This window comes from Phascolarctos cinereus, unplaced genomic scaffold, assembly GCF_003287225.1.
Source record: "Phascolarctos cinereus isolate Bilbo 61053 unplaced genomic scaffold, phaCin_HiC Scaffold_3;HRSCAF=262, whole genome shotgun sequence".
NCBI classification, from domain to species: Eukaryota; Metazoa; Chordata; class Mammalia; order Diprotodontia; family Phascolarctidae; genus Phascolarctos; species Phascolarctos cinereus.
The window spans coordinates 106,542,204-106,568,537 of record NW_027555736.1 but is presented as its reverse complement, the minus strand read 5'-3'; the positions used below and the strand labels follow the sequence as shown (position 1 = coordinate 106,568,537).

The following is a 26,334-nucleotide window of genomic DNA, read 5'->3' as shown; positions in this document are numbered from 1 at the left end:
TAGAGGTGGGGGAGTAGGCATCCAATGAACCTCACTCTTAGGTGAAATGGACCAAGGAGGGCAGAACACACCTACACACACACACACACACACACACACACACACACACACAGAGATAGAATTACAACAGTTCAATAGCGAAACAAATGGGAATAGGGTAAAGGAGGGGGAGTGACACTAAAAATAACTTTCTGATCTTGAAGTGGGGAAAAGAAGGAAAAAAGAAAAGAAAAGAGCTAGGATATAAGGGGAAAGCCTTAAATTGCCTCTTATACAATCAGGGAATGAGTGAAGAAACTGGGGTATGCATATCAATATAATGGAATATTCTTGTATCATAAGAAACTGCAAAATAAATTATTTAGGAGAATCTTTGAGCAGTCTAAACTGATGCAGAGTAAAGTGAGATGAACCAGGAGAACAAGTTATATGAGAACAGTAGCATTATAAAGAAAAACATGTTTGAAAGGCTTCAGAACTCTGATCAATGCAATGATCAGAAGTTCTGTATCAAAACCTATAACCCATCCCCAGATAAACAGGTGATGGATACAAGGTGCACCAGAGACATTCATTTTTGGACATGGCCACTGCATGGGTTCATTTTGTTTGTTTATACTTATACGTTACAAATGTTTTTCTTTCTTTTCTCAGTTTAATGGACAGCTGAAATACAGGGGTGGGGATCGGATGTGTATATAAATGTGTTCCACCCTCCTTGGTCCATTTCACATAACAGTGAAGTTTCACTGGATGCCCACTCCCCCACCTCCATGTTTGTATACTCTTCTCACCCACTATCATTATGAGAAATAGCAAGTTCTTTTGCCCTTTTTCCTTTGTAGCCTAGTGTATTCTTCTCTTTACCCTTCCTTCCCTGATTCAGGAAAACGGGCCGCACTTGAGGCCCTAGAGGGCCACATGTGGCCTCGAGGCCACAGATTCCCCCCCACACACCCGGTGGGAGAAGGTTAGCAATAGTAGTGCCAAAAAAAAGGTCACTGAATACATATGTGTGTGTGTATGTATGTGTGTATATATATATATATATATATATATATATATATATATATACACACACACACACATTGAATACATAGAAGAAAACAGAAAGAAGCACAGACAAGCAGGACAATTTTGAAAGTAACAGTAAGATTTAGTATATGCTTTTTTTTTCCAAGCAAACAATACAAAACATAGATCTTTACATTCATAGAGTGTATGGCCTAGGTGGCTTCTGAGGTCCCTTCCAGTTCTGGTTCCAGGATCTTTTCTATGCCTCTTATCTAAGGACCAGCCTAATTCAGTCTGGAGAAAGTCATCACCAAAAAATCAGCCACCAGATGATTAATTTGTTTCAGCACCAGCAATTCATGAGCAGATTGCCATCTGTATAATTCAGTGATTTACCCAGTTTTATAGCACCAAAGTAAAAGTGTGTTGCCCAGACCTCACTGGGTGCTGGAGGGCCTAGCAGAGCGGATGCTCCAGGGAATCCTCACCCCTAACCTTCCTGCCAATGTCCCCTACCTCCACCTAATCAAATGCTGATTCCCCCATCCTCAGTCCCTCTCAGAGAATCCAGAGCCCCCAGTACACTCCGACTCATAGGAAGCACTTACTAAGTGCTTGCTGACTTGACTTCTCTCTTCCTAATGATAGTAGGCCAGCCCCTCCAACTCCCACCCCACTCCATCAGACATGCCCCTCCTCACACCAACTAGATGAGCAGAAAGGCACCAACTACAATCCTTCCTAAAATGACCTAAGCACCATCCTGCCATCGTACCCTAAGCACCACAAAGTCTTTCCATCCCCCTTGCGGCTCAACCCTCCCTTTTGTGTTGTCTCGTCCAATTGGAATGTGAATACCCTGGGAGAAAGGACTTGCTTTGCCTTTCTACGTGCATACCCAGTGCTTGGCACACAGTGCTCAATAAAAGTCTTTTTTCATTGATTCACTGTATGGTAACTTTTGCCTCACCCCACTTATTTACATACGCACATATTTGTACGCCTACACATATACACACACCCACCAATACAGTGGTTAGCCATTATAGCTGCCACCTTTGCCCCACCTTGAAAAAAACAATAGGAAAGAAGGATAAGGAAACCAGAACCAATAGCAGGAAGTTACAAGGAGGCTCAATATATGGAAAAAGTTTCTAACAATGAGGACTATTCAACAATGGAATAGGCTGCCTGGATAGACAGGGAACTTCCATACATATCATCGTAAGTTTCCAAGCTAAGGTTAGATGACCAGTCTAGATGTCATGAAGGATATAGTGAGGATTCCTGCATTTGATGGGTGTCTGGACTAGAGAACCTTTGAGGCCCCTTCCAACTCTGAGATTCTATTTCATCGTAAGTTTCCAAGCTAAGGTTAGATGACCAGTCTAGATGTCATGAAGGATATAGTGAGGATTCCTGCATTTGATGGGTGTCTGGATTAGAGAACCTTTGAGGCCCCTTCCAACTCTGAGATTCTATAGGAAACCATCAAAGTCCTTTCCCCCTCTAGGAGAGTTCTGAGGTTCTGTGAAACATATTGAAGCTGTCAAAAATATCCCAAAGCATCCGTGTTCTTTGGTGGAAAAACCCGCATTGCCCAGGAAATGCTGCCCTCACAAAGATGGCTCAATCCAAGAGGTCTGTATCCTCTGTTATTGATATAATCTGAGCACAAGGTCTTTGGATGAAAATTACTGTCCAGGTCAAGTGAAGGGATGGAGGGAAGAAGGGAGGGAAGGAAGGAGAGGTGAGAAGAAGCCTGGCCAATGAGAAATCCAGATCCTTCCAAGTGAAACAAAACAGCATCTCCATAGAAGAAAAATCCTACCTGTAGGTCAAAGAACTTGCTATATCGCCGGTAAATAGTCTGGGAGGTGGAATCAGACCAAGTCACATTGATAATGTAGACCTATAAGAGGAAAAAGAAAAATGAATAAATTGGAACAAAGGTAAGGAACTATTTCAGATTACAGTGACTCACATTCTTACAACGTTTAAAGTTCAACAAAGTGTTTTCTTCACAGTACCCAGTAGTCAGGGAATGTAAATGTTATTATCTGTAACAGAAAACCAAGTCTCAGAGAGGTTCAGTGACTCACCTGTGGTCACATGCTAGAATCTGTAAGAGTTGGAATTCAAATCCAGATTTTCTGATCCTAAGACCAAAGCATTCAGTGAACATACAATCAATATGCAAATCTGTAATATTCTACCTTGGCTGGAGTTAGCATATTAGATATAGGCTGCCACAAAGCATAGGGTATCACTTGAAGGGTGGAGAAAAAAATGCTCCAGCCACACATTCTCTCCCATATCTAGTCATTTCTTTCCCACCCTCCTACTATTTAGCTGAACACCAAACCTGTCTGCTTTGGGAAAACCCTACGCTGGAGGTGGAAGATTCCCATATTACAATCACATCAACTGCTCCAAGATATCTCCAAGAATCACAGAAAACTAGACTGTCCTGGCAAATTCTCCCCTATTATATTTCCCTAAATAAGGGATCGATTCATATTAATGGGTTCTTAATAATGACTGCTAGTTGATTCTGGCACACAGGTTAGGATAAATAACAGATGGGACAAGAAAAAAAAAAAGGGAACTACTCTGTCTCACACATACCTGCCCCCAAGGACTGGAGACGGTGCTAGATCCAGAAAACATGAAGAACAAAGAGAAGGCAAGTGTCCTGGCTGAAAGGAGTATGAGGACAGTTTGAAAGAAGATATGGAATAGGCCTGACTTTTCCAGCAGCCTCAGAAAAGGATTTTCAAAATGTATAGTAAACTGGGGTCCAAGAAGCTGGCTAGGGTTCCAGGGAAGTTTCACAATTAGATGAAGATGTCATTTTGGAATCTCGTTACTTTTTCTCATTCTGTCTCCAAATTAACCTTTCAATGTCACCCTGCAGAAGAACATTTGTTCCCAAGTAGGATCAAAGGGCAAGAAACTGGCCCTGGTGAGTGCTGCCACATGAGAGCAGAAAACTGAATAATGAAGAAAAGAAAACGGAAGAGAAAAACTTAATTACGATCCTCATAACCTCCACTCTCAATCTTACTTCCCTAATCTTTATTAGGTGGCATGCCCCACCTAATGTCATCCATGGGTATCCTAACATTACAGAGGCAATTAATTCCACAGAAACCATTATACAGATGGGCAATCAGCCAGATGATGTCATGATAGGGCATGGCCATTTAGAGTGGGGCTTGATTACGAATTATTAACGAAACTATATCTAAGTAACTCTATATTAAAGAGTAGCTTTATGAACAGTATGTCATTTTATTACTGTTTTTATTATTATTATTATTATTATTATATTTCTGATCCTTCTGCCATTATGGATTGTTGGCTATACTTCAATATGGCATAGAAAGAAGGTTGGACCAGTATTCAGGAAACTTAGCTTCCTGTTTTGGCTTTGCCACTAATTAATTAACCATATGACCTTACCTTAGGTAAGTCACTCCCCCTATCTAGGTCTCAGTTTTCCAAATCTGCAAACTGAGGAGGTTGGAGACAGTAATGGAATGGAAAGAGCCCTGGATTACAAGTCTAAGAGATCTGGGTTGTAGTTCAGGCTATATAAAACTGAGCAAGGCAATTAACCTTTAGAAACATCAGTGTCCTCATTTGTAAAATGAAGGGATTAAAGTAGATGACCTCTGGGATTCCTCCTAGTACTAATCTTCTAAGATTCTCTAGGATGTCCTATGAAAACCTTCCAACTCAGGCATTTTATGGTTCCTTTGAAAAATCAGTAAAAATTCTGTTTTATGCTATTTGGCTTACAGAATAGTATGCCGCATGGTAATCAATTAATCAATAAGCATTTATTAAACATCTACTAGGTACCAGGCACTGTGCTAAAGCTGGAGATTCAAGTAAAAAGAACAAAACAGTCCTTACCCTCAGAAAGTTTACTTGAATTTAGAGTAACAATATCTAAGTAAATTACACATGTATGTAATATACATATAGCATAGGTATACATTTATACGCACATACAAAATACCCACAAGATAATTTGGGAGGGAGAAGCACTAGTTTTTGAGGGGGATCAAGAAAGGCCTCCTGCAGAAGAAGGAGAGGAATTTGCGGAGGCAGAAGTGATGAGGGAGTGCATTCCAGGCATGGAGGGCAAGTGGAACGAAAGATACAGAGACCAGAGATGGAATGTGACATGTGAGGAACACATCAGAAGGCCAGTTTTGTTGGCCCTTAGCATGTATGGCGTAATGTAGTCTGCAAAGACAGGTAGGCACCGGAGGTGGGCTGGAATCAGGTCAAGACCAGCCAGAGCCAATTGTTCAATTTTCAGAGTGAGCATTTACACCTTGGAAATCAGCAAATGTTATAAATCAGGGCTTGACTTCCTGTTTGTTGATGATATAGAGTTCTAAAAGTGATGGACAAAATGTTAATGATGCAGATTAAACACAGAAATGTATCTTGCATATATTGTTAATATAAAAGTCCCACAATTTCTAAAATTTGGAAGCCCCTAGACTAGGGAATAAACTCATTTGAGACTAGAGAATTAAGAATTATCTGGCTTTTTAGGGAACCAGGAAAGGGGGATCTTAGATGAAGAACAGGTTAGACTTAGGGAGCTAGACTGAAGTAACTAAATGGAGGGGTGGAAATCACCGGGAGCTACTCGCAAGTTAGACAAAGAAGACAAAAATCCTCAGACATAACCAACTACATTTGTCTTGCTTCCAAATAGATCATTCCCATCTGTATCTTCACTATCTGGAGGGTAGAAGCAATGACTTGTGCCCAAGAATCTGGGCTCCCAGTATGAAGTCCTACCAGAAGGAATTCAGGAGAATGAAAGAGTGGAGGGGAGGGGATGACCCCATGGCAGTAGCTCCAGGACAGAGTTCTGTAAACCCATGGCTGGAGGCAAGGAAGATAATCCCAAAGGTGGTAGGCAGGGGTGCTTTGGTATCCCCTCCTTGCGCGCTTTTACTCCTACTCTCACCACCAAGCCCAGATCATGAAGCACCCTCCCTCATCTCCCCTTCCCTCTCTTCCCCTACCTTCTCCTCCTCCTCTCCCCTCCCCTCTCTTCCCTTCCTCTCCCCTCTCCTCACTCTCTCCACAGTGTTAGTGTCTGTCTCCTGACCCCTACTCCCGGTACCTTCCATCGTAAGGAAAGCAAAAGTGGACTTCCCCTCCCAGAGTGTAACCTGTTGCCTCACCAGGATCAATTAAGCAGAAGTCATTCTTTGAAAGGGCAACTAGGTGGCACAACAGACAGAGCACCAGGCCTAGAGCCTGTAAGACTCATCTTCCCAAATTCAAATCTGGCCTCAGACACTTACTAGCTGTGTGACCCTGGGCAAGTCACTTAACCCAGTTTGCCTCAGTTTCCACATCTGTAAAATGAGCTGGAGAAGGAAACAGCAAACCACTCCATTATCATTGCTAAGAAAACCTCCAAATGGGACCACAAAGAGTCAGACATAACTGAAAATGACTGAACATTCTTCCAAGATAATCAACCAAATCCCAAATTAAGGGATTAACCTTAGCCATCTTCTATTCCCTCAGCTGATAAGGGGGAGGGGGGGAGGGAGGGAAGGGGGCAGAAAGGAAGCCTCTTAAATTAATCCTGAAATCATACACTGTTAGAGCTAAAAGGAACCTTAGAAAACATCTGGTCCAAGGGTTCTTAACATTTTTTGTGTGATATACCTGTTTGGCAAAGCATATAAAGCCCTTCCCACAAGGTTGGTTTTTTTAAAACATATAAAATAAAATACACAGAATTATGAAGGAAATCAGTTATACTGAAATATATTTATCACCATTTAAAAAAAAACAAACAATTCGTGGACTCAGATTAAGAAACACATAGTATAAATGTTTCATTTTACAGATAGAAAACAAGTCCAGCAACGCTATTTGTCTCGAACAGTGAAAGTTCTATTGCTCATAACTGTAGGAACCAGGTATGAGGACTCAGGAGACAGGGAGGCACAGTAGCCTTGGTACCGTGAAGACCATATATACCCAGAAGTCAAAATCAACGGCTTGCTAGAAGCAGAAACGTTCTGGCTATCATCATCCAGGGACATATGTTTAAATTTCATGCCTCCCCCCACTAAAACAAATGTTTTGAAGGCTCCCTCTCCCTACCACTCTGCAGGGGCTGCTGATGTAGTAGACATGCCTCAGGGCCTCTTTCTGCTCCTAGGGCCCAAGACTTAGCTCAAGCTGATGGCAACAGGGGTATTCTGGGAAAATAGCAAACTTAATTACCTATTAATAACTGACATTTTTATAGCTCTTTAGAGTTTGCAAAGGGCTTTGAATATATTAAATCATTTAATCTAAGTTTCCTGATGTAGCCTGGACACTCTGAAAAACTTCACTGACCACCCAGGACACTATTTCACACCCACATATTCTCTTTCATAGGCAGCCTTAAGAAAACTCTTGGTTTTCTGTTTCTTTTTTCCAAACTTTCTCTGGAGATAAGCCCAGAGATAACAGAAGGATAGGTAGCAGGCCTCTCCCACTCAAACACTGAGCAGAAGAGACTTTTCTTTACTTCTAGACACCAGAAATCCAGGGTTATCTTCCCAGATGAAGGACAGACACCCCCCCCACTCACACTCACACACACACACACACACACACACACACACACACACACACACATACACACATGCACGCATGCACGCTCCTCTGAACTCCTACGCCTGGCCCTGCTGGCTCCAGAGGCTTTTCAGAGATAAACCACAGAGAAACAGCAGGTGAAGGGAAGAAGGGACAGGGCAGAGGTCATCTGAGAAAAGCCAGCTCTGTTTACCATCAGCTCCTTCGAGGCCCCATAAATCCTGCAACAGGAGCCAAGCCCAGAAGTAGTATTACAGACCAGCTGGTGTCTGACGGAGGTTTTGCAACGAAGCATTCTGCCTCCAAAGGGAGCTGGCTGGGTAATACGTTTCTAAAGGAAGACAGTCTCTACCTTTGGGGTTTTGCAGATTTTTTGAAAGACTTTTTTTCTCCTTTCTCTTGACACTTTTCTCCAACGGAGGAAATTTGGGGAGCTTCCCTTCAGGGTGACCCTACATCCTATCTGAGGGAGCTGAGAACACTAACTGAAAAAGTGCCCCTTTTATCTTCAATCTCTAAAACTGGAGGTCCATACCTCTACCAACAGGGACACTCTGAAAATCCTATCTCAAAAGAAGGGAGCCTCATCAGATCAATAATGCATTCTCACTACAGTCCCTAAGGGTGAGAAGAAGGTAATGAGCATTTATATAGTGCCTACTGTGTGCCAGTGCTTTTTACAAATATTATCTCATTTAATCCTCACAACAACCTTGTGAGGTAGGTGCTATTATTATTCGCATTTTATAATTGAAGAAACTGAGGTGACCAGAGGTCAAGTGACTTGCCCAAGATCACACAGTTAGCACGTATCTGAGACCAGATTTGAACTCAGGTCTGCCAGACTCCAGGCCCAGCATTCATTCTTTCCACTGCACCATTGGCTGCCTCAGAATTTTTCACATGTGTTGACCTGATCTCCTTATATCTGGCCATCTCATTAGAACTAGACATGTAGTGCGCAGTGGAAAGAGTCTTGGATCAGATGGGAGTCAGGACCTGCATTCTAGTCCTTGCTCTGCTATTATGTTGCTAGGTGACCCTGGACAAGTCATATAACTTAAGACCCAGCAGACACTTTAGACATCATCTACTCCAGCTTCCTCATTTTATAGGTGAAGAACCAGAAGCTCAGAGGGTAAATAACTTTCTCCAAAGCTGGCACAACTGGCATTAGAATCCAGGTCTTTTTCTAGGACTCCTGATACCGCCTCTCATCCTGCTTTAGTCTGCCTTATAAGCCTTAGCTTTATCCTCTATAAAATAAGAAGGTAGAAAAAAGAAATGCAAATTAAACAGCCTGATGTTTCACCCTACATCCATCAGAATGACCAAGATAAAAACGGCCAAGGCTGGAGAGACTGTTGAAGACAGGTACACTAAGGTACTTTCAGTGGAGTTCTGAATTGCCCTAACAATGGTGGAAAGCAACTTGGAATTATATTAGAAAAGTCATTAAGTGAACATGCCCTCTGATCAAAGGATATTCCTACTGGTAAACACCTCTGAGGAGGTCAGAGACAGAGGGAAAGATTTTATACCCACACACATACACATAGAGAGATATGTATGTATATGTATATATGTATATATGTGCATATATGTGTATGTATTTATGTGTATATATGTATATATGTGTGTATGTGTGTACATATGTATATACATATATGTATGTACATGTGTGTATGTATGTATATGTATATACACACATACATATATATATTATTAACAGCATTATTTGAAAAGCAAAGTGGGTATCCAACAACTAGGGAAATGGTTGCACAAATTGTGGCATATAAATAAAAGAGAATATTATTGCACCATAAGAAGCAACAAATACGGGCAACTAGGTGGCACAGTGGATAGAGCACCAGCCCTGGAGTCAGAAGGGCCTGAGTTCAAATCCGGCATCAAACTAGACACTTGACACTAGCTGTATGACCCTGGGCAAGTCACTTAACCCCAACTGCCTCACCCCCCCCCAAAAAAAGAAGTAACAAGAAAAATTCAGAAACATTTTAGAAGATCTGTATGAACTGATACACAGCAAAGTAAGCAGAAGCAGATGAACTTATATGATGACCACAACATATGAAAGAAAACAACCCCAAAAGATATCAGAATGGTGATCAATATAGTGAATAAGCATGACTTCAGAGGACTGGCTAATGGTGAAACATGCCTCTTTTCTTTGGACAGAGAATTAAGTCAAAGAAAGAGACCTATGTGGTCAGACATGACCAATATTCAATTTGATATTTCGTTTAACAGTATTTTTGCTGTTCTGTGGCAGAGCTAAATCACTGGAAATTGATTGATTTTTCTTTAAAGAACATCAATAAAACATTTATATTAAATAACATTTTTTTAAATGAGGAGATTGCACTACATGATTTCTAAGGTCCTTTCCAATTCTATGTTTAACTTTTAGTGTCTACTGTCAAGGTTCCAGGTCTATCCTCATTCTGTCAACTCCATTCTTTCTGTGGTACCTCAAATTATATGTGATTGTAAATCATAATACTTAACTCACAATGACATCTTAGAGCAGCAGTTCTCAAAGTGTGGAACAGGAACCCTGGGGAGGGGGTTCCCAAGATCCTTTCAGGGGTTCTATGAGGTTAAAATTATTTTTATAATACTAAGATATTTTAAATATCAAATTCGGTAAATACTGAAGGGGCAGCTAGATGGTGCAGTGGATAAAACAGGAATCAGGACTTGGAATCAAGAAGACTCGTCTACCTGACTTCAAATCCAGCCTCAGATTCTTACTAGCTGTGTGACCCTAGGCAAGTCACTTAACCCTGTTTGCCTCAGTTTCCTCATCTGTAAAACACACTAGAGAAGGAAGTGGCAAACCACTCCAGTATCTTTGCCAAGAAAACCCCAAAATGGGGTCATGAAGAGTCAGACACGACTGAAATGGCTCAACAACAAAATATTGATAAGTATAACCGACATAAACAGAGGCTCTTTGGGGATGGGAGTCTCAATCATTTTTAAGAGTATAACAGGGTCTTGAGACCAAAGTGTTTAAGAATTGCTTCCTCACAGCCTAGAAAAGTGGTGTGGCACACACAGTGAAGAGAAGGTCTGAGAGTCAGTAAGACCTGATTGCAAATCCTGACTGCAACCAGCAGGGAGTCACTTAACCTCCCAAGTGGTCCAGGTAACTCTCTAAGATGAAGTTACAGTTCAGGGGTAGATATGAATCAGTAGATACGGCCTCCAGACCAGGCCTTCCCCACTTGGATAAAATCACAGGCTCTAAGATAAGTGTCAGTTATTATTTTTCAGTATTTCATAAGCTCCTCAAGGCGAGGGACTAGTTCTCATTTTGTCTATCTCCAGCACCTAGTGCCTTGAACACAACAGGTGCTTAATAAATGCTTATTAAACTGGATGGATTAGATTGTTGTATTTAAGGAAGCCAGAAAAGTTAGGAGAAGTGAAAGTGGGAAAAACCCAGCAAAAAGAGGGCCAGCTGACCAAGTCCTAATTGGCACAAAAGCAAATAGGCTCTAAGAGTCAAGGAGATACTGGGGAAGATGTGGTGACTTCTCTGTTTCCCAGGCCTCCTAATATTATACTTTCAGGTAAGGAAACTGCCCTTTACGCAAATCACTTTCAATTTAATTTCTGAACTCCACTAATCAAACCTATCTCCATTATAACACTGGCACTCCCAGAATTCCAGGCTGTGACTAATTACAGTTAATTTATGGCTCAAGCATTCAAGAGGAACCAAGACCTGAAACATATTTAATTAGTAAACGCTGGTGCTCTCCTTACCGCTGAAAACTGCAATTAAGGGTGAGGAGTTACGGGCTTTGGAGAACTGGTGTGTACCCATGGCCCTTTACTGTGGGCAGCTTTATTTTTCCTGGACCCTCTCCAGCTCCCCCTGGCCTGAGTCCAGAGGGGAACCCAGTAGCAAATATCCTTTGCTTGCACCCACCACCACTGCATCTGGGTTGACTGGGTCAACAACTTCGACTTGTTACCATAGCTGAGCAGCAGCTGCCTTTGAGGGCCTTCAAGGTCAATGTGTCATTGGGAACCATAGTGTCCTTAGCATCTTAATATCTTCCTAATATCTGCACTGGCAATCATCACAGATGCTCAGCATGAGAACTGTGAGAAGTCAGAATAAACTTTAGGTATAAAAACAGCCACTGACAAGATGTATGATGCCTTGGCTACCCAATTAGAGAAACTGGATGCTCCAGAATGTCCCAGGGGAGGTATAATACCATTACGTTGGGACAAACTGTCCACTAATGCCCAAAATCTAAGAGGCCACTAAGTAGAGGTCTTATGCCAACAGAGAGCTTCGCCCCCAGCAAGTAGAGGGGCCACTGAGCAAAAGCTTCTACTGTCCTTTTCAGTTCTTTGAGCTCATGTAGCCCAATAGGATTTAAGTCTATCTACTAGGACAAAGATATTCAGAGCTTAACACACAGTAAGTTCAATAAATGAATGAATGAACTCTCCACCATCAGTCTATGACCTCTGTGCATTCCAGCATTAATCCTTCATTTCTCCAGTTCTTGTTACACTCATTATCTGATCTACACAATTAGCAACTTAGTCCACATTCTCATATTCTCCAATCATTTGCTCCAATATAGCATCTGTTCCTGGCTATCTTATTTTCTGATTCTTAATCTTGTCTCTCTAACCAAAAGGGAAACTCCTTGACAGTGGGGACCTTTCCTGCCTTTCCTCTGCCTCCCCTACAGGATAGCAAGGCATAAGACTGGGTCTGCCAGAGGCACTCAAAGACTATTGGCTGAATGAATGAACAGAAATCAAATGGTGCACATCAGGTGTGACTGATGGGAGAGACTAACAGGAGCTCTCAGCATTTCTCAGTCTTGTGTGGAAGGATGCCCATCATTTGAATCCATAAAGCTAAGGGGGGAGAAAACATCTTGCTCCGTGTGGGGATCTTCACCAACACTGAAACCCACCAGTCAGATCAAGTTTAATAGTCTGTGGCCTCTTGGTTAATGATTTTGAGCCTGGGCTTAGAAAGCAGGAAAGCCAAGACACCCCCTGGGTGCAACCCTATTAAAATTCTAGTTTACCTGCTGGGGGGTGTGAATTTGGGGAACAGCAGCTACTTGAAAAACATTCAACTCAGAGAACAGGACAGCTCTCCCTTTTATACTACAGGGTTAATTGCCAGGTGACAAACATTTCCAGGTTTCAGAGCAACTTCATCACTGGTCTTTGGTGGGGTTTGATATTTAATTAGCGGTCCCAATGGGCAGTGGGGTCACAAACAGGGGAAGAGTTATCCACATCCCTTCTCATTCCCTCTAAAATCTGTCAATCAAGGACCACCTGGCCAAGAGGGGCTTTCCCAAAGGGCTCATACAAGTTTTGTGGTATAGACAATAGAAGAAGTGAATTGGTCTGTCAGGAGTCAGCAGCCCAGAATTCAAGGCCTTCTTCACCACATGACATTCTTGGCCCCCATTACCACCTACCTTCCCATTGGCTCCATCTGAAGACAAAGTGCGGAAGTACAGGGCCTGATTGGCTGACTGACTAGGAAGCAGAAACTACTCAGATCTCCTTCACCCAGGAAGCTAAGGACACTATCACTAAGATGATGAGTCCTACCTCTTCAGGTTAATGGACCTCTGGGTATCTAGTACATCCCATGGTTTCCATACCTATTCTACCTCAATCATCCATGGGGTGGTCCCACAACATCACTCCCATGCAGATTGTTATACCTACCTGATCTTGAAGAATTCTGAAATTCCCCTTTGACCAGGATCTGGTTCTCCTATCTCTCCCACTGTCTCATTGTTTCTAAACTGGTCCTTTCATCTTACCCAGACCTTCCCATTCTCAATAAACATTTCAATCTGATAACCTTTTTTTAAAACACCTACCTATATATAAGATAAAGTGCCCAAAGCTGGGAATGCAAAGACAAAAAAAGAAACAATCCCTGCCCTCAAAGAGCTTATATTCATTCTACAAGGAGATACAACATCTACATAAAGTATAAGATAATTGAGAATAAAGACAGTACTAACAATTACCCCAGTTCTGACTTCTCTTTACTACTTTCAGAGTCTTGGCCCAATTGTTAACCAAAATCTACATGCACAATCCTACACCCCTTAATCCCATGGTTTTTTGTTCTCATTCATTTATGTACCCAGCCCTGGTCCACCCTCATTATCTGTGCTTCTGGGCAGCCAGATGGTCCAGTGGATAGAAGACAGGGCCTACAGTCAGGAAGACTCTTCTTCCCAAGTTCAAACTGGCCTCAGACACTTACTAGCTGGTGTGACCCTGGACAAGTCATTTAACCCTGTTTGCCTCAGTTTCCTCATCTGTCAAATGACCTGGAGAAGGAAATGGCAAACCACTCCAGTATCTTTGCCAAGGAACACCAAACAGGGTCACGAAGAGTCAGACATGACTGAAACAATTAAACAACAAAATCTCTGCTTCTGCTCTAGAACTGCTTCATTATTTGGAGAATGCTTTAAAAAGCCCTTCTGAGTGGGCCCACTAAAAATTCACATTATCTAATTTCAATTGGTCCCTAACTATTGCAAGGCAATTCTTTTACTTGTCACTAATTGCTCTATTACATTCCTTGCAGCTGCTGTTTCAAACATTCTCAAGCCCAGTTTCTTTCAGATGACTTTGCCTCCTTCATTATTGAGAAATTCCAGAGAAAAATTGAGGACATCCACCATAAATTTTCTCATCTTCCTATAAAACACATCAAAACATCTCTATATAACAATCCATCCTTTCATCTTTTGCTTCAGTCTCAGAAAATAAGGTGGTCCTTCTTTTTGCCATGGCTAACCCCTCTGCTTATACCTCTTGATCATATCTCACTCATATATGTGAGTAGGGATAGACAGACAGACAAATAGATAAGATAGGAGCAAGAATGTAAGCTACACTAGAATGTAAGCTCCAAGAAGGCAGGCATTCCATCTTCTATATCTCTGGCCCCTTCCCCCTGAGTGCCTAGCTTAGGGCTTTGTATCCAATTGGTGCTTCATAAATGTTTGTTGAAGTGAATTAAAGTAAAAAGGGTAGTGGTATAGGCTGATGTGGGGATATTAATCAGGGAGCTGCAAAACCATCCCAAAATAACCTAAATCTCAGCCTTTTAGGAGCAACAGAAGGGGTAGCCTCCCTTGCAGCAATCCTGGCCTAGGAAAAGCAGATGAGCAGAAAGGAACTCATTTCTGGGCCTGGAGAACAATGATAAAACCCTTAGGACATTACTCCTACAAAGAATAAGAGTCTATAAGACCCCACCCCAACTCCCAAGAGAGGAATTTTTTTTTTAAGATTCTTGGCAGGAAATGAGAGAGAGAGAGAGAGAGAGAGAGAGAGAGAGAGAGAGAGAGAGAGAGAGAGAGAGTGTGTGTGTGTGTGTGTGTGTGTGTGTGTGTGTGTGTGTGTGTGTAAAACAAGAGAACCCAAGATTCACAAAACCTACATGGGAATTTGCTGTTGTTATTGTTTTCTCTACTGTCAACAGAATGTATGGGAATAATGTGAACAAGGCAGCCTGCTTAAACTCTTCCTGATGTGCACAGACAACGGACCCCACTACTTCACTGGAATACAGCGTCACCATCGAATGAAAGAATGCCAACCCTCAGAAACTATTGGGGCCATTTTTTCAGAGACACCAAATGTCTTGCCAAGGTCACATAGTGAGTTAGTTAGGGATTGTGGTCTATAACTCAGGTCTTCAGCCTTCTATGAAGGCTTCTTTCTACTATACCAGCTGATGTCAGAAGGGCTGAGATGAGGCCCTAACTGAGAGACAGAATTAGCCTACCTGAGCCTGCAGGGGTCTAAGTCAACAACAATAACAAACAGGTTAAAAACGTCAGGAAAATAGATCTGTCAAAAGGAAGAAATGAAAAACAAAAAAAAGAACCTCCCAGGAATTTCAAGAACAGGAGACAAAAGACAGTCTGCACTATGTGAAGTTATAGGGTTAAGTTTGAGACCCAAACAGAAGAGTCAGCAAGGTGAGCTGCCCTTGAAAATGAATCTCCATTAAGGCCTAATATGCAAAGTGCCATAAGAATCACTCCTTTCCCAAACTTCAAATAACACTGCATACTTTTCTTCTCATTATTTTGTATCCCACTATTTTGTCCTCCATCTCCTGTCTCCATCTATGACTCCCCAGGGCTGTCCTCCATGCCTAGAATACACTTGTTACTGATCTTAGAATCCCTAGTTTCATGCAAAGCTCAGCTTAAACAGTACTTCACCTCCATGAGACTTCTCCTGATCCCCCCAGCTGCTCATGCTTCCCCATTTAATTTATATTTATTATATATGTGTGTGTATGTATGTACAAACATGCATATATGTTGTTTTTCCAATAAAATATAAGCTCCTAATGACTGCTTCATGTTTGTCTCTGTATCCTCAGCACCTAGTGGGTGCTTAGTAAGTGTCTGACTGATAGCTATTTTCATTTGTCTTATCTACACTATTAGACTGCAAACCCATCTGACCTCCTAGTACTCCTCCTTATTCTTCTGTGGCACAGCAGATAGAGTGCTGGGGGTCATCTCCAGTTGTCCTAGTCTATATCTTGCCACTGGACCCAGATGGCTCCAGAGGGAAAAGTGATGTTGCTGATTTTGCCCAGCCCTCCCTCCTTTAAATCCAATTCACTTGCAAATCATGACATCACCTTCCTGATGTTATGGTCCTCTTCAAGAAGGAAGGACCAACAGCAGTAACAGAGAGAGTGCTGGACTTAGAATTAAGGATGACCAGACACACAGACACAGACAGGAGAGGACAGGGCAACACATGGGGTAAAGGCCAGATGTGCGGTACTCCAGCACAGACAGATGGAAGACAGATGGGTGGGTAGGGATCGCTGCCCTGGACATGCAGGCAGGTGGCCTGAGCAGGGCAAAAGACTCCTCTCTTGGTGGCAGAAGTCTTAAGCAAGACCTTCACGAGGCAGCAGCTGCAGCAGTCTCTCTGCCTATCTGTTCTTCTGCCTTCACTTGGAGGGTTGTTAGTTTTTGTTTTGGGTTTTTTTTTTTTTAGATTTTTGATGGGCAGGAGTGCACAGAGAGAGAGTATAGTACTGTACAGTAAAGTTAACATAGGTTTTTTTTTGTGGGGGGGACGCAGATTTCTTTCAGAATTCTTTATGTAAAGTTGAATTTGTGTAATGCAAATTTACATAAAGCGAAAACTGTCTACAGAATAAATGCATATATACTAAGTAGTTAAATAGGAGAAAGTTTGGGAGAAAAGACATCAGCAGTTGGGGGGACCAGGCAAGGTTTTATACATAAGAAGGTTCTTGATCTAAGTCTCAAAAGAGGGACTTTAGGAGGCAGAAGTGAAAAGGGAGTATATTTGAGGTACTCGGGATGGAAAGTACAAAGATGAAGAGATGGAATGTCCTGTGTGAGGAACAGAGAGGCCAATTTGGCCAGACTGAAGATGTTGGGAAGAGAAATAATAGCCAACAAAGCTGGAAATATAGCTTGGGGTGAGATTTCAAAATCAGGGAAGAAACCAGAAACCATGGGAGAGGCTGAAGAGTCAAGGTGTGCAGGGATGGGGAGTGACTAAGGATGTAACCTACTGGAGAACATGAGAGGGGTTAGAATCAAGCAAATGCAGGGGGATTGGCCTTGGCAAGGAGAAGGGTCACATCTCTGTCGGACACGAGGGAAAAGGGAGAGTGGGAAATGATGTCAAAGGGTTTAAGGATGAAGAGAATGTCAAGTGGTCTCAGTTTTCTCAGTGAAGTAAAAGGCAAGGTCCTCATCTGAGAGAGAGGTGAGAAAGGAAAATGTAGGAGGCTCCAAGAGGGAAGAGGAAATTTGGAACCACTTCTGTGGGGAGTGAGACAGGAGATCAATTAAGGAGGGAAAAAGGACTGCCTTGCTACAATGAGGGCCCAGTTGAAGTCAGCACTGTTGGGAGAATTCTTCTAGCTACATTAAGCAGCTGGTGAGTAGGAGAAGAAAAGGAAGGCAGTGAGAATAATCCAAGCCTGAGGTTTGGCAAGAAGTGAGCAGCAAAAAGGACACAGGGACAAGAATAGAGAGCTGTGTGGAGCTGAAATGGCTACCCACCAGGCTGATGTCAAGAGGGAGAAGTGAAGTCAGAGCAAAGGTAAGGGCCTAAGAAAGTACTGAGGAGTGGAGGGAATGGAAGTCTTGGTGAAGGAGGGATGACGTATAAGGAGAAACGGAATGATAGGTCGGATAAGGGAACACTGGTGTTTACAATTAGGGAAGTGGAACACCTGAGTGATAGTGACCATTCCAATGTGTGGTTAAGGTGAGTGGATCATGAGGAAGTGATAGGTTAAGGCATTTGAAGGAGCATCTATGTCACTATTGAAGTCCCCTGATATAAGGGCAAGAATTGGGGAGGAGAGGAAGATATTGAACACCATGAGAAAGGAAGGAGAATGACCCAGGGATGACATATTGTAGCCATCACAATATGAAATGAATGGTGAGTTTTGATTGAGTTGACTACAAAGGAGGAAGAAATGCCGAGTGATCTAAGTAAAGGAAAGGTCTGGAAGTGACAGTGGGGGGGGGAAGGGCAAAAAGCAATATCCCTCCCCTCTCCAAGACTAGTATATCAGGGAGCCATTGAGATAACCTATGTAAAAGGTTTTGCAAACCTTAAAACAATATATAAATGTTAGGTATTATTCTTGTTATCTGCATTACTTTAACACGTTTTGCCCCTCTTAAGCAAGAGGTATGTCATATTTCTATTTGTACTGAAGTCCCTATCTAGCACAGAAGTCAACATACTTAATAAATGTGGTTTGGTTTGGATTGAACCAAACTCTGATGGCTTCATTGTCTAGGTTATCAGCTATGGTTTCCATTTCAAAAGTAAATAATGAAGAAGTGAATAGAAGCAGGCAAGAGACCTTTGAGGCTCATAATTTAAGAGATTTTTCTCAGGCCCCCAGTGAAAAGCCAGAACTCTGGTTTAGACTTGTCCCACCTCCAAAGACAATACTTCTCAACAGAGCATCAGATCTAAATTCCTCACTTAGGCACCTTAACACTCTAATCTAATTTCCCATGGCTCTCCAACGCAAACCCAAGCCAACCAAATTAGCACTCTGCTCCACTGGCCACTCCCTCTTCTTATCTCCAGGCTCCTTCCTCCCTGAAATTCCATTTTCATTCCCCTCTCTCTTTGCCTATCCAAATTCTATCCACCCTTCTAGGCCTACCTACTTCTTCCACGAATTCAGCCTTCCATGACTTCAGTCTACACAGAGAAGAATAAACACTGGATTTGGATTCAAAGCACCTGGGTTTTAATATTACCTTTGCTATTTATTATCTGTATGATCTTGGTAAAAATCACAATATTTCTAGGCCTTACTTTCCTCATCTATAAAATGAGGAAGTTAGGTTAAATACTGTCTCAGGCAAGGATTCTTAACCTGGAGTCTGTGAACGAGTTTGTTTGTTTGCTTGTTTATATTTTGGTAACTGTATTGCAATACAATTGGTTTCCTTTTTATCTTACAAATTTTACTTTATGGATTTAAAAACAAAATTCTAAGAAGGGTTCCATAATAATAGCTAACATTTATATAGCACTTACTATGTGTCAGACACTGTGCTAAGCTCTGTACAATTATTATCTCCTTTGAGCCTTGTAACAACCCTGGGAGGTAGGTACTATTATTATCCTCATTCTATAGTTAAGGAAACTGAGGCAAACAGAGGCAAAGTAACTTGCCTAGGGTCAGCTAGCACCTGTCAGAAGGCAGATTTGAACTCAGGTCTTTCTGTCCTGAGGACAGGCACTCTAACCACTGAACTACCTGGCTACCTCTATAGCTCCATAGACTTCACTGAACAAAGGGGACATGACAAGAGAAAAATTAAGAAACCCTGCTTTAATATTTCCTCAGATGGGACTCCTATGATCCCATGTTTCAAATCATCAATGGAAGGAGCTCAGGACTTCACAGTCAGAATACAGATTTGAGCCTCAGCTCCAACACTTAACTACAACCTCTCTGAGTCTCTGTTTCCTCATCCTTAAAATAAGGCAGTTGGACGAACTGATGCCTAAAGTCCCTTCCAGCTCTGACATTCAGGATGCTGTGACTTCTCCCTTTTCAGAATTTCTATCCTACTAATAAACGCTTGTCGAGCGACCTATCAGATTACATTCATCATCACAGAACCTTGTATTTCTCAAGGATAAGGGCCCTGGGTCTGATAGTCCTCTGTATTTCTAACAGTGCCAGGCACTAGGTGGGCACAAGGAAGGCGCTCAGTAGATTATTGGTGGTGGATTGCCTGACATTTTCTCTTCCTCAGATACATCATCTTAGGAATCCTCTAAGCCAAGCAGTGAATCCTAGCTATGTCGAGGGAGCATGCTTTTTTGCATGGGATGTTTTGGGGGCTTAAAAAGAAGGGTCTGAGTAACAGCTGTTCTGATGACCAAAACAAAATGGCCAGCTAGCATTCCCTGAACAAACCTCAAAGTCCCAACCCAGGAAATGGAGCAATAGTAACGACTCCCAAAGATGCAGTGTTCTTTTTCCCTGTGGCTAAAAAGAATAGTCCGTACTTCTAACCCTCAGAGTGGCTCCCCCATCTAACACAGCCTCTACAAACCTTACTGCCATTACATCCCTGCTCAATCTAGCCTTCTGGTTAAATCCATTGCTGTTGATCCCAACATCCATATCTTTTTTTTAAAATCAAAACATGACGTTATTGGATATTCCTTTTGGGGGGGGGAGGCAGAGCAGAGGAAAAAAACCTCTTGAACCCACAGCAAATTTAGTTGTGAACAAAACACTGGATTTAGAGTCTGAGGACCTGGGTTCAAATCTTTCCTCTGCTACTTATCAATTATATGACCTTTGGCAATCAAGAAATTAACAAACACTTATTAAATACCTACTATGTGCTCAATACTAGCCTCGGGGACACAAAGACAAAAAATAAACAGTCTCTGCTCTCAAGGAATTTACATTCGATTACAAGTCACTTAACCTGTCCAGTCCTCAGTTTCTTTATTTATAAAATGAGTAGATCGGACTAGAAAATCTCTGAGGTCCCAACTTTTAATCTCATGACTATTTGGAATAGCACTGTGTTCTGTATATTAACTCATCCCTCATCAAAATGTTGTATAAATGAATATCACTCAATCAATAAACATGTATTAGGTACTTACTAAATCCCAGGAAATGTGCCAAGGACTGGGGTATACAAAATAAGGCCAAAATAATCCCTGACCTCAAGGAATTAACATTCTAAGAGAAAAATGGAAGACTTATATGAATTGATTCTGAGAAAAGAGAGCAGAACCAGAAGACTATATATGACTAAAATAATGTAAACAAAAACATATACAGCATCTGTACAACCAGAAAAATATGTATAATGAATATAAAAATGTGAAAAGAAAAAAAACAACAAAATTATCAAAACTGAATCTTGTAAAATTATAATTACCAACCTTGGTCCCAAAGAGGAGGTATAAGAAGGCACCACCCCTTCCCTTGTTTCTCTGTAGAGGTGAGGGACAATGGGTAGGGACTATCAGGAGAATATGACTGCATTCTAATATCGGACTTTTTTCCATAGTTTTGATTAACTGGGTTTTTTTCTTATTTTTTGGTTGGTTTGTTTTTATCGTTGGTTAAAGGGATGAGGAATGGGAGTGGGCACAAATAACATGGTGAAATGTAGGTAATGTAAAAACAAAAAGATATCAGTAAAAATTTGCTTAAAACAAAAGGCATTTGCATTCAGATTATAATAATCAATCTTGGTTCCTGAGGACAAATGATAAAACATACTTCCTTCTTGGCCAAGAGGTAGGGACTCTTGGGGCAGAATGTTGTGCCCAGAGCAGGTGTGGTTTCCTACACATGGCCGCACTCCCCTGACTTCTAGATCTCATCATCCTGCAAGGTCACATCAACTCTAAAGTTCACATCTCCTCAGTACTCCCTGCTTACAATGCCTACCTCCCTCTGCTTGGACAGTGTGGAAGACAGATGTGCAGAGCTCTTCCAGGAGGATGCCCAGAGCAACCATCTTATCATTTCTCATTGGATTCATCAAGCCCTGCCTCCTTTACAGCTTCTTTTCAATGTCTCGTCTTCTCCCTTTGGATGGAGAGCTCCTTGAGGGCAGGGGCTATCTTTTGCTTTTCTTTGTATCCCCAGAATTTAGTACAGTGCCTGGAATGTAGTAGGTGCTTAATAAATGTTTATTGAGCAACTGACAGACTTGTCAGTTTGGCTTTGTTAAGAGGCAGAGTTCAATGGGGGAAAGTGTGGCATGTTGGGAAAGTACTGACATATAAAAAACAAAAGACATCAATGAGACATTTTAAAAAAAGAAATCTGAGATGAGAGAGATGCCTTCCTCCTTTTCACTTTGTGGCTCCCCACAGGCTGCTCTGCTTTTGCACACTGATGCTTAATAAGTGCTCATACATTTTTATTGAACTGAACTGATCACAGAGAAAATAAATCTCCTCGGGATGGGAGCAAGCCCAGGAAATCCTTTTGGAGCCCAGGCTGAGGAACATGCCCAGGGAGAAAGCTGGCAATAACAAGAAGAATAATCTGGAAAACTGAGATTCCCAAAAATGCTTTTGAGTCCTCCAAGCTCAAACAAACATAATCTTCCATCTCGCTGGGTTAAAGAGCACATCTGATGCATCCTGACTCTGAGGGTCAGCAATGGCAACTCTACGGGTGGATAGGGGTCAGGACCCAGAGCTCAGAGAGCCTAGGAAAGACAGAAAGGAGGGCAGGTACACCCATAGCCTCTTCACCTCCGAAGTCAGTGACCAACCTCGACTCAGCGCTGTGGATTGCACCACAGCCAACATCCTGTGAATGTGCTCCCTGCAGTCGTCATTCACTCCGATATCAACGCAGAGGTTAGCGCACACACATACTACTTCCTCTTCCTGGGAAACGCAGGCCTTACTGGGAATGTCAGAGGCCACTGGCCTCCACCGGGGGCCTCTTCCACAAAGACTCCACTGGAAATGGAGTCACTTCCTTTCCACCATCGGACCAGTCTCTCCATTCTTCTCTCCACTGATGCTAAACCTTTACCTGATGCAGATATGCATCATTAAGAATGGATCAAGGAGATCACTGGCCCTGGAGTCAGGAGGACCTGAGCTCAAATCTGGCCTTAGACACTTGCCACTTACTAGCTGTGTGACCCTGGGCAAGTTACTTAACCCCATTGCCTAACCAAAAACAAACAAACAAACAAACAAAAAACCCCCAAAACCCACAAGGGTAAAAAAAAGAATGGATTAGGTAGGGGAAGCTAGGTGGTGCAATAGATAGAGCTCTGGCCTTAGAGTCATCCAGTCTCAGACACTTGATCCTTACTAGCTGTGTGACCCTGGGCAAGTCACTTAACCTCAACTGCCTCACCAAAAAGCAAAAAGAAAAAAAGAATGGATCAAGTTGTTACAGGTGGACCAGCAGCTGAAAGGTTGCATAGTATTCAATATCTGTCCATTTAAGGGACTGTGGGTTTAAAAAGTAAATTCCCGGCGAGGAGGGACAATATGTGTAATAACATGGCAATGACAATAGAAGGGAAAAGGGAGAATAAAATAAGCATTTATTTAGCAACTGCTGTGTGCCAGCCCTTTAACAAATACTATCTCATTTGATCCTCACAACAACCCTTAGAGGTAGGTGTTATTACTACTCCATTTTACAGAGGAAGAGCTGAAGCAGGTAGAGGATCAGTGGCTTGCCCGGGGTCACACAGCTAGTAAGTGTCTGAGGGCTGGATCTGAACTCAGTTCTTCCTGATTCTAGTCCCAGAGCTCTGTCCATTATGTCACCAGCTCACACTCAACGTTAGCACCTTGAGCTCAAGGATCGTTTTTCTTTTGTCTGGTATCTCACTACGTCCACAGTGTCTGGGACATAGTCAGCACTTTAAAAATGCTCACTGATTGATCAATTGGTATCATCTTGGTGAAAAAGCCTGGGATGGTGGAGAAAATGCTGGACTTGGAATAAGAAAGACCTGCTTGTGACTTACTAGCTGGTGCCCCTGGGCAACACTCGGCCTCTCAAAGTCTGTTTCCTCATCTATAACACAGGGATACTATCTTCAGTACCTACTTTACAAGGTCATTGTGAAGAGTAAGTGAGCTATCGCTTGTAAAGCATTTTGCAAACTTTAAAATCCTCTAAAATTAGGTTTTGCATGACCTCATATATAATAGGTATCATAGTGCTTTCTCAATGGGTGGTGGAGGGAGAGAATTTGGAGCTCAAAATTAAAAAATGAATGTTTAAAAAATTCTATAATTGCCAATATAGCACTATAAAAAGTATGAAATAACATTTATAAGACTGTTGAGGAATTTATAGGATCATGAATTTGGAGCTGGAAGGAACCATCTTGTCAACTCTTCATTTTACATATGGGGAAACTGAGGCACAGAGAGTTGAAATGGTTTGTTCAAAGTCAGAATAAGTAGCAAGTGGAAGTATTAGGATCCAGGTCCTTGGATTCCAAGTCCAGCACTTTTCCCACATAAAGATGGGAGGGGCTCTCTAGTCTGAACTCTTCATATTACAGGGAGGGGAAACTGCAGCCAAGAGGGAGGAGATGATCACACTAAATCACACAGGGAGTCAGTAGCAAAGCAGGGCTGAAATGGAGACTGCCTGACCTCCATAGCGTTGTGCCCAGAGTAGGTATGGAACCAAAGGGAAGTGAGCAGTCATGCTCCCAACTCAGCGTGGACAACTGAACTAGAGTGCCCCTGAGGATGACCATGGCCACTCATGGCTTAGGCTTGTTTCCCACCATCATACCTCATAATTCAACTCAGCAGTCTCCTTCTAGCCCGGCCACTGTGAGGAGCAGCACGAACCTGACTCTTCTACTATGTCCTGAAACCTTTAGGTATCAGCCCCAGGAATGCACTGCCAGAGGGCAGTGCTGCTCGTGAAGAGAGGGCTGTGGCCTGAGTCGGTGATTTCCGTGCTCCAGAAGGAGTCCAGCAACAAGGTCGATGAAGAACCAACCATTCTTCAGGTTTCAGGACAAGGGACCAAAGTGTTGTCCTCAGTCTTGTCAAGTCAAGAGTTTGACTTTAAGCTCAATTGTGTAAGCAAACAAACTCTTCTGAGCTATTCCCACCTACAATGCCCACCTCTTTCTCCTCAGCCTATTTGGATCATTCCCATCTTTCAATTAATCAGCAATGGGGCAGCTGGGTGGTACAGTAGATAGAGCACCGGCCCTGGATTCAGGAGGACCTGAGTTCAAATCTGGCCTCAGACACATAACACTTACTAGCTGTGTGACCCTGGGCAAGTCACTTAACCCCATTGCCTAACCAAAAAAAACCCAAAACAAACAAATCAATGAATCAGCAAGCATTTATCAAATGCTTGCTTACTATGTGCTGGATAGTATGCTTGATGCTACAGATACAAAGATAGAAAGTAAAAACACTCATTGCCCATGAGGAGCTTACAATCTCTCTCACCAAGAGAGACAGACAGACAGACAGACAGACAGACACACACACACACACACACACACACACACACACATGATACAAGGTGATTTAGAGGGAAGATACTAGTGCCAGGAAAAACCTCATGGAGAAAGTAGGTCCTGGGAGGAAAGAAGACATCTTGAGAGATAGAGAAAAGGAGGGAGTACATTCCAAGAATGGGGAGACAGACAATGCAAAGGCACAAAGATGGAAGACCGGTTTAGCCAGCTGGGTTGGACTTCACTGTACCACAAGGACAGGAATGTGTAAGCAGCCTAGAAAGATAGGAAGGACCTAGTTGTGAAGGGCTTTAAAAGCCAAACAGAGAAAGTCCTACTTAATGCTGCAGTAATAGAGAACTGCTGGAGATTATTAAGTAGGGAGAGTGACATGGTCAAATCTGCGTGTCAGGAAAATTGGTTTGGCAACTGCGTGAAGGATAGATTGGAGTGGGAAGGGACTTGAGGCAAGGCGCAGCTCAAACCCCACCACCACCTCATCCCTGAATCCTTGCCTGACCACCACCCCATCTCCAATAGTAATCTATCTTATCATTTTCTAAAGGCTAGTATCTCTTGTCTAAGCCACTCATTTGACACTTACCAATGTCTAGCACAAGGCCTTTTACATAGTAAGTATTCAGATATATCCCTTGCACAGGACTAAAAAGTCCCTGAAAGCAGGGTCCAGGACTTAACACTTATCCTGTATTCCCCAGAGCCAGGGAAAGAGCCTTAGGTAACTTGTCAATTTTGATTAAAGTAAAAGTCAAACCTGAAAAAGCTATTGCTCTGCAAGCATGGACAGTTTAAAAAAAAAATGGACTGACTGCCCAAGAGGTGCTCATTCCTGAAGTTCAGTCTCTGTCTGGAGAGCTTGCTGGCCACAGCAGCCCACGGAATACGTATGTCTTAAAAGTTTTCCACTCAAGCAGCAAAATCAGGAAAGCTGATCAGCTTCTGGCTTGGCTTTTCAAGACAAACCGCCCTTGAAAGAAGCTGCCCCAGCCTTGCAATCTAACAATCCCACAAAACCACAAACTGTCGTTGAAGTCTGCTCCCCTTCTCTGGACTGCCTTCCCCTTCTCTG

The 26,334-nt window shown here is 42.4% G+C and overlaps 1 protein-coding gene across 1 annotated transcript in view; it reads right to left on the bottom strand.

The window, feature by feature from the left end:
- SH3PXD2A (SH3 and PX domains 2A) overlaps nucleotides 1-26,334 on the bottom strand; it is a 343,376-nt gene that overhangs the window by 277,438 nt on the left and 39,604 nt on the right. Inside the window, 1 exon segment of the mRNA XM_078151076.1 lies at nucleotides 2,846-2,926. Within this exon segment, the coding sequence (XP_078007202.1) occupies nucleotides 2,846-2,926 (81 nt within the window).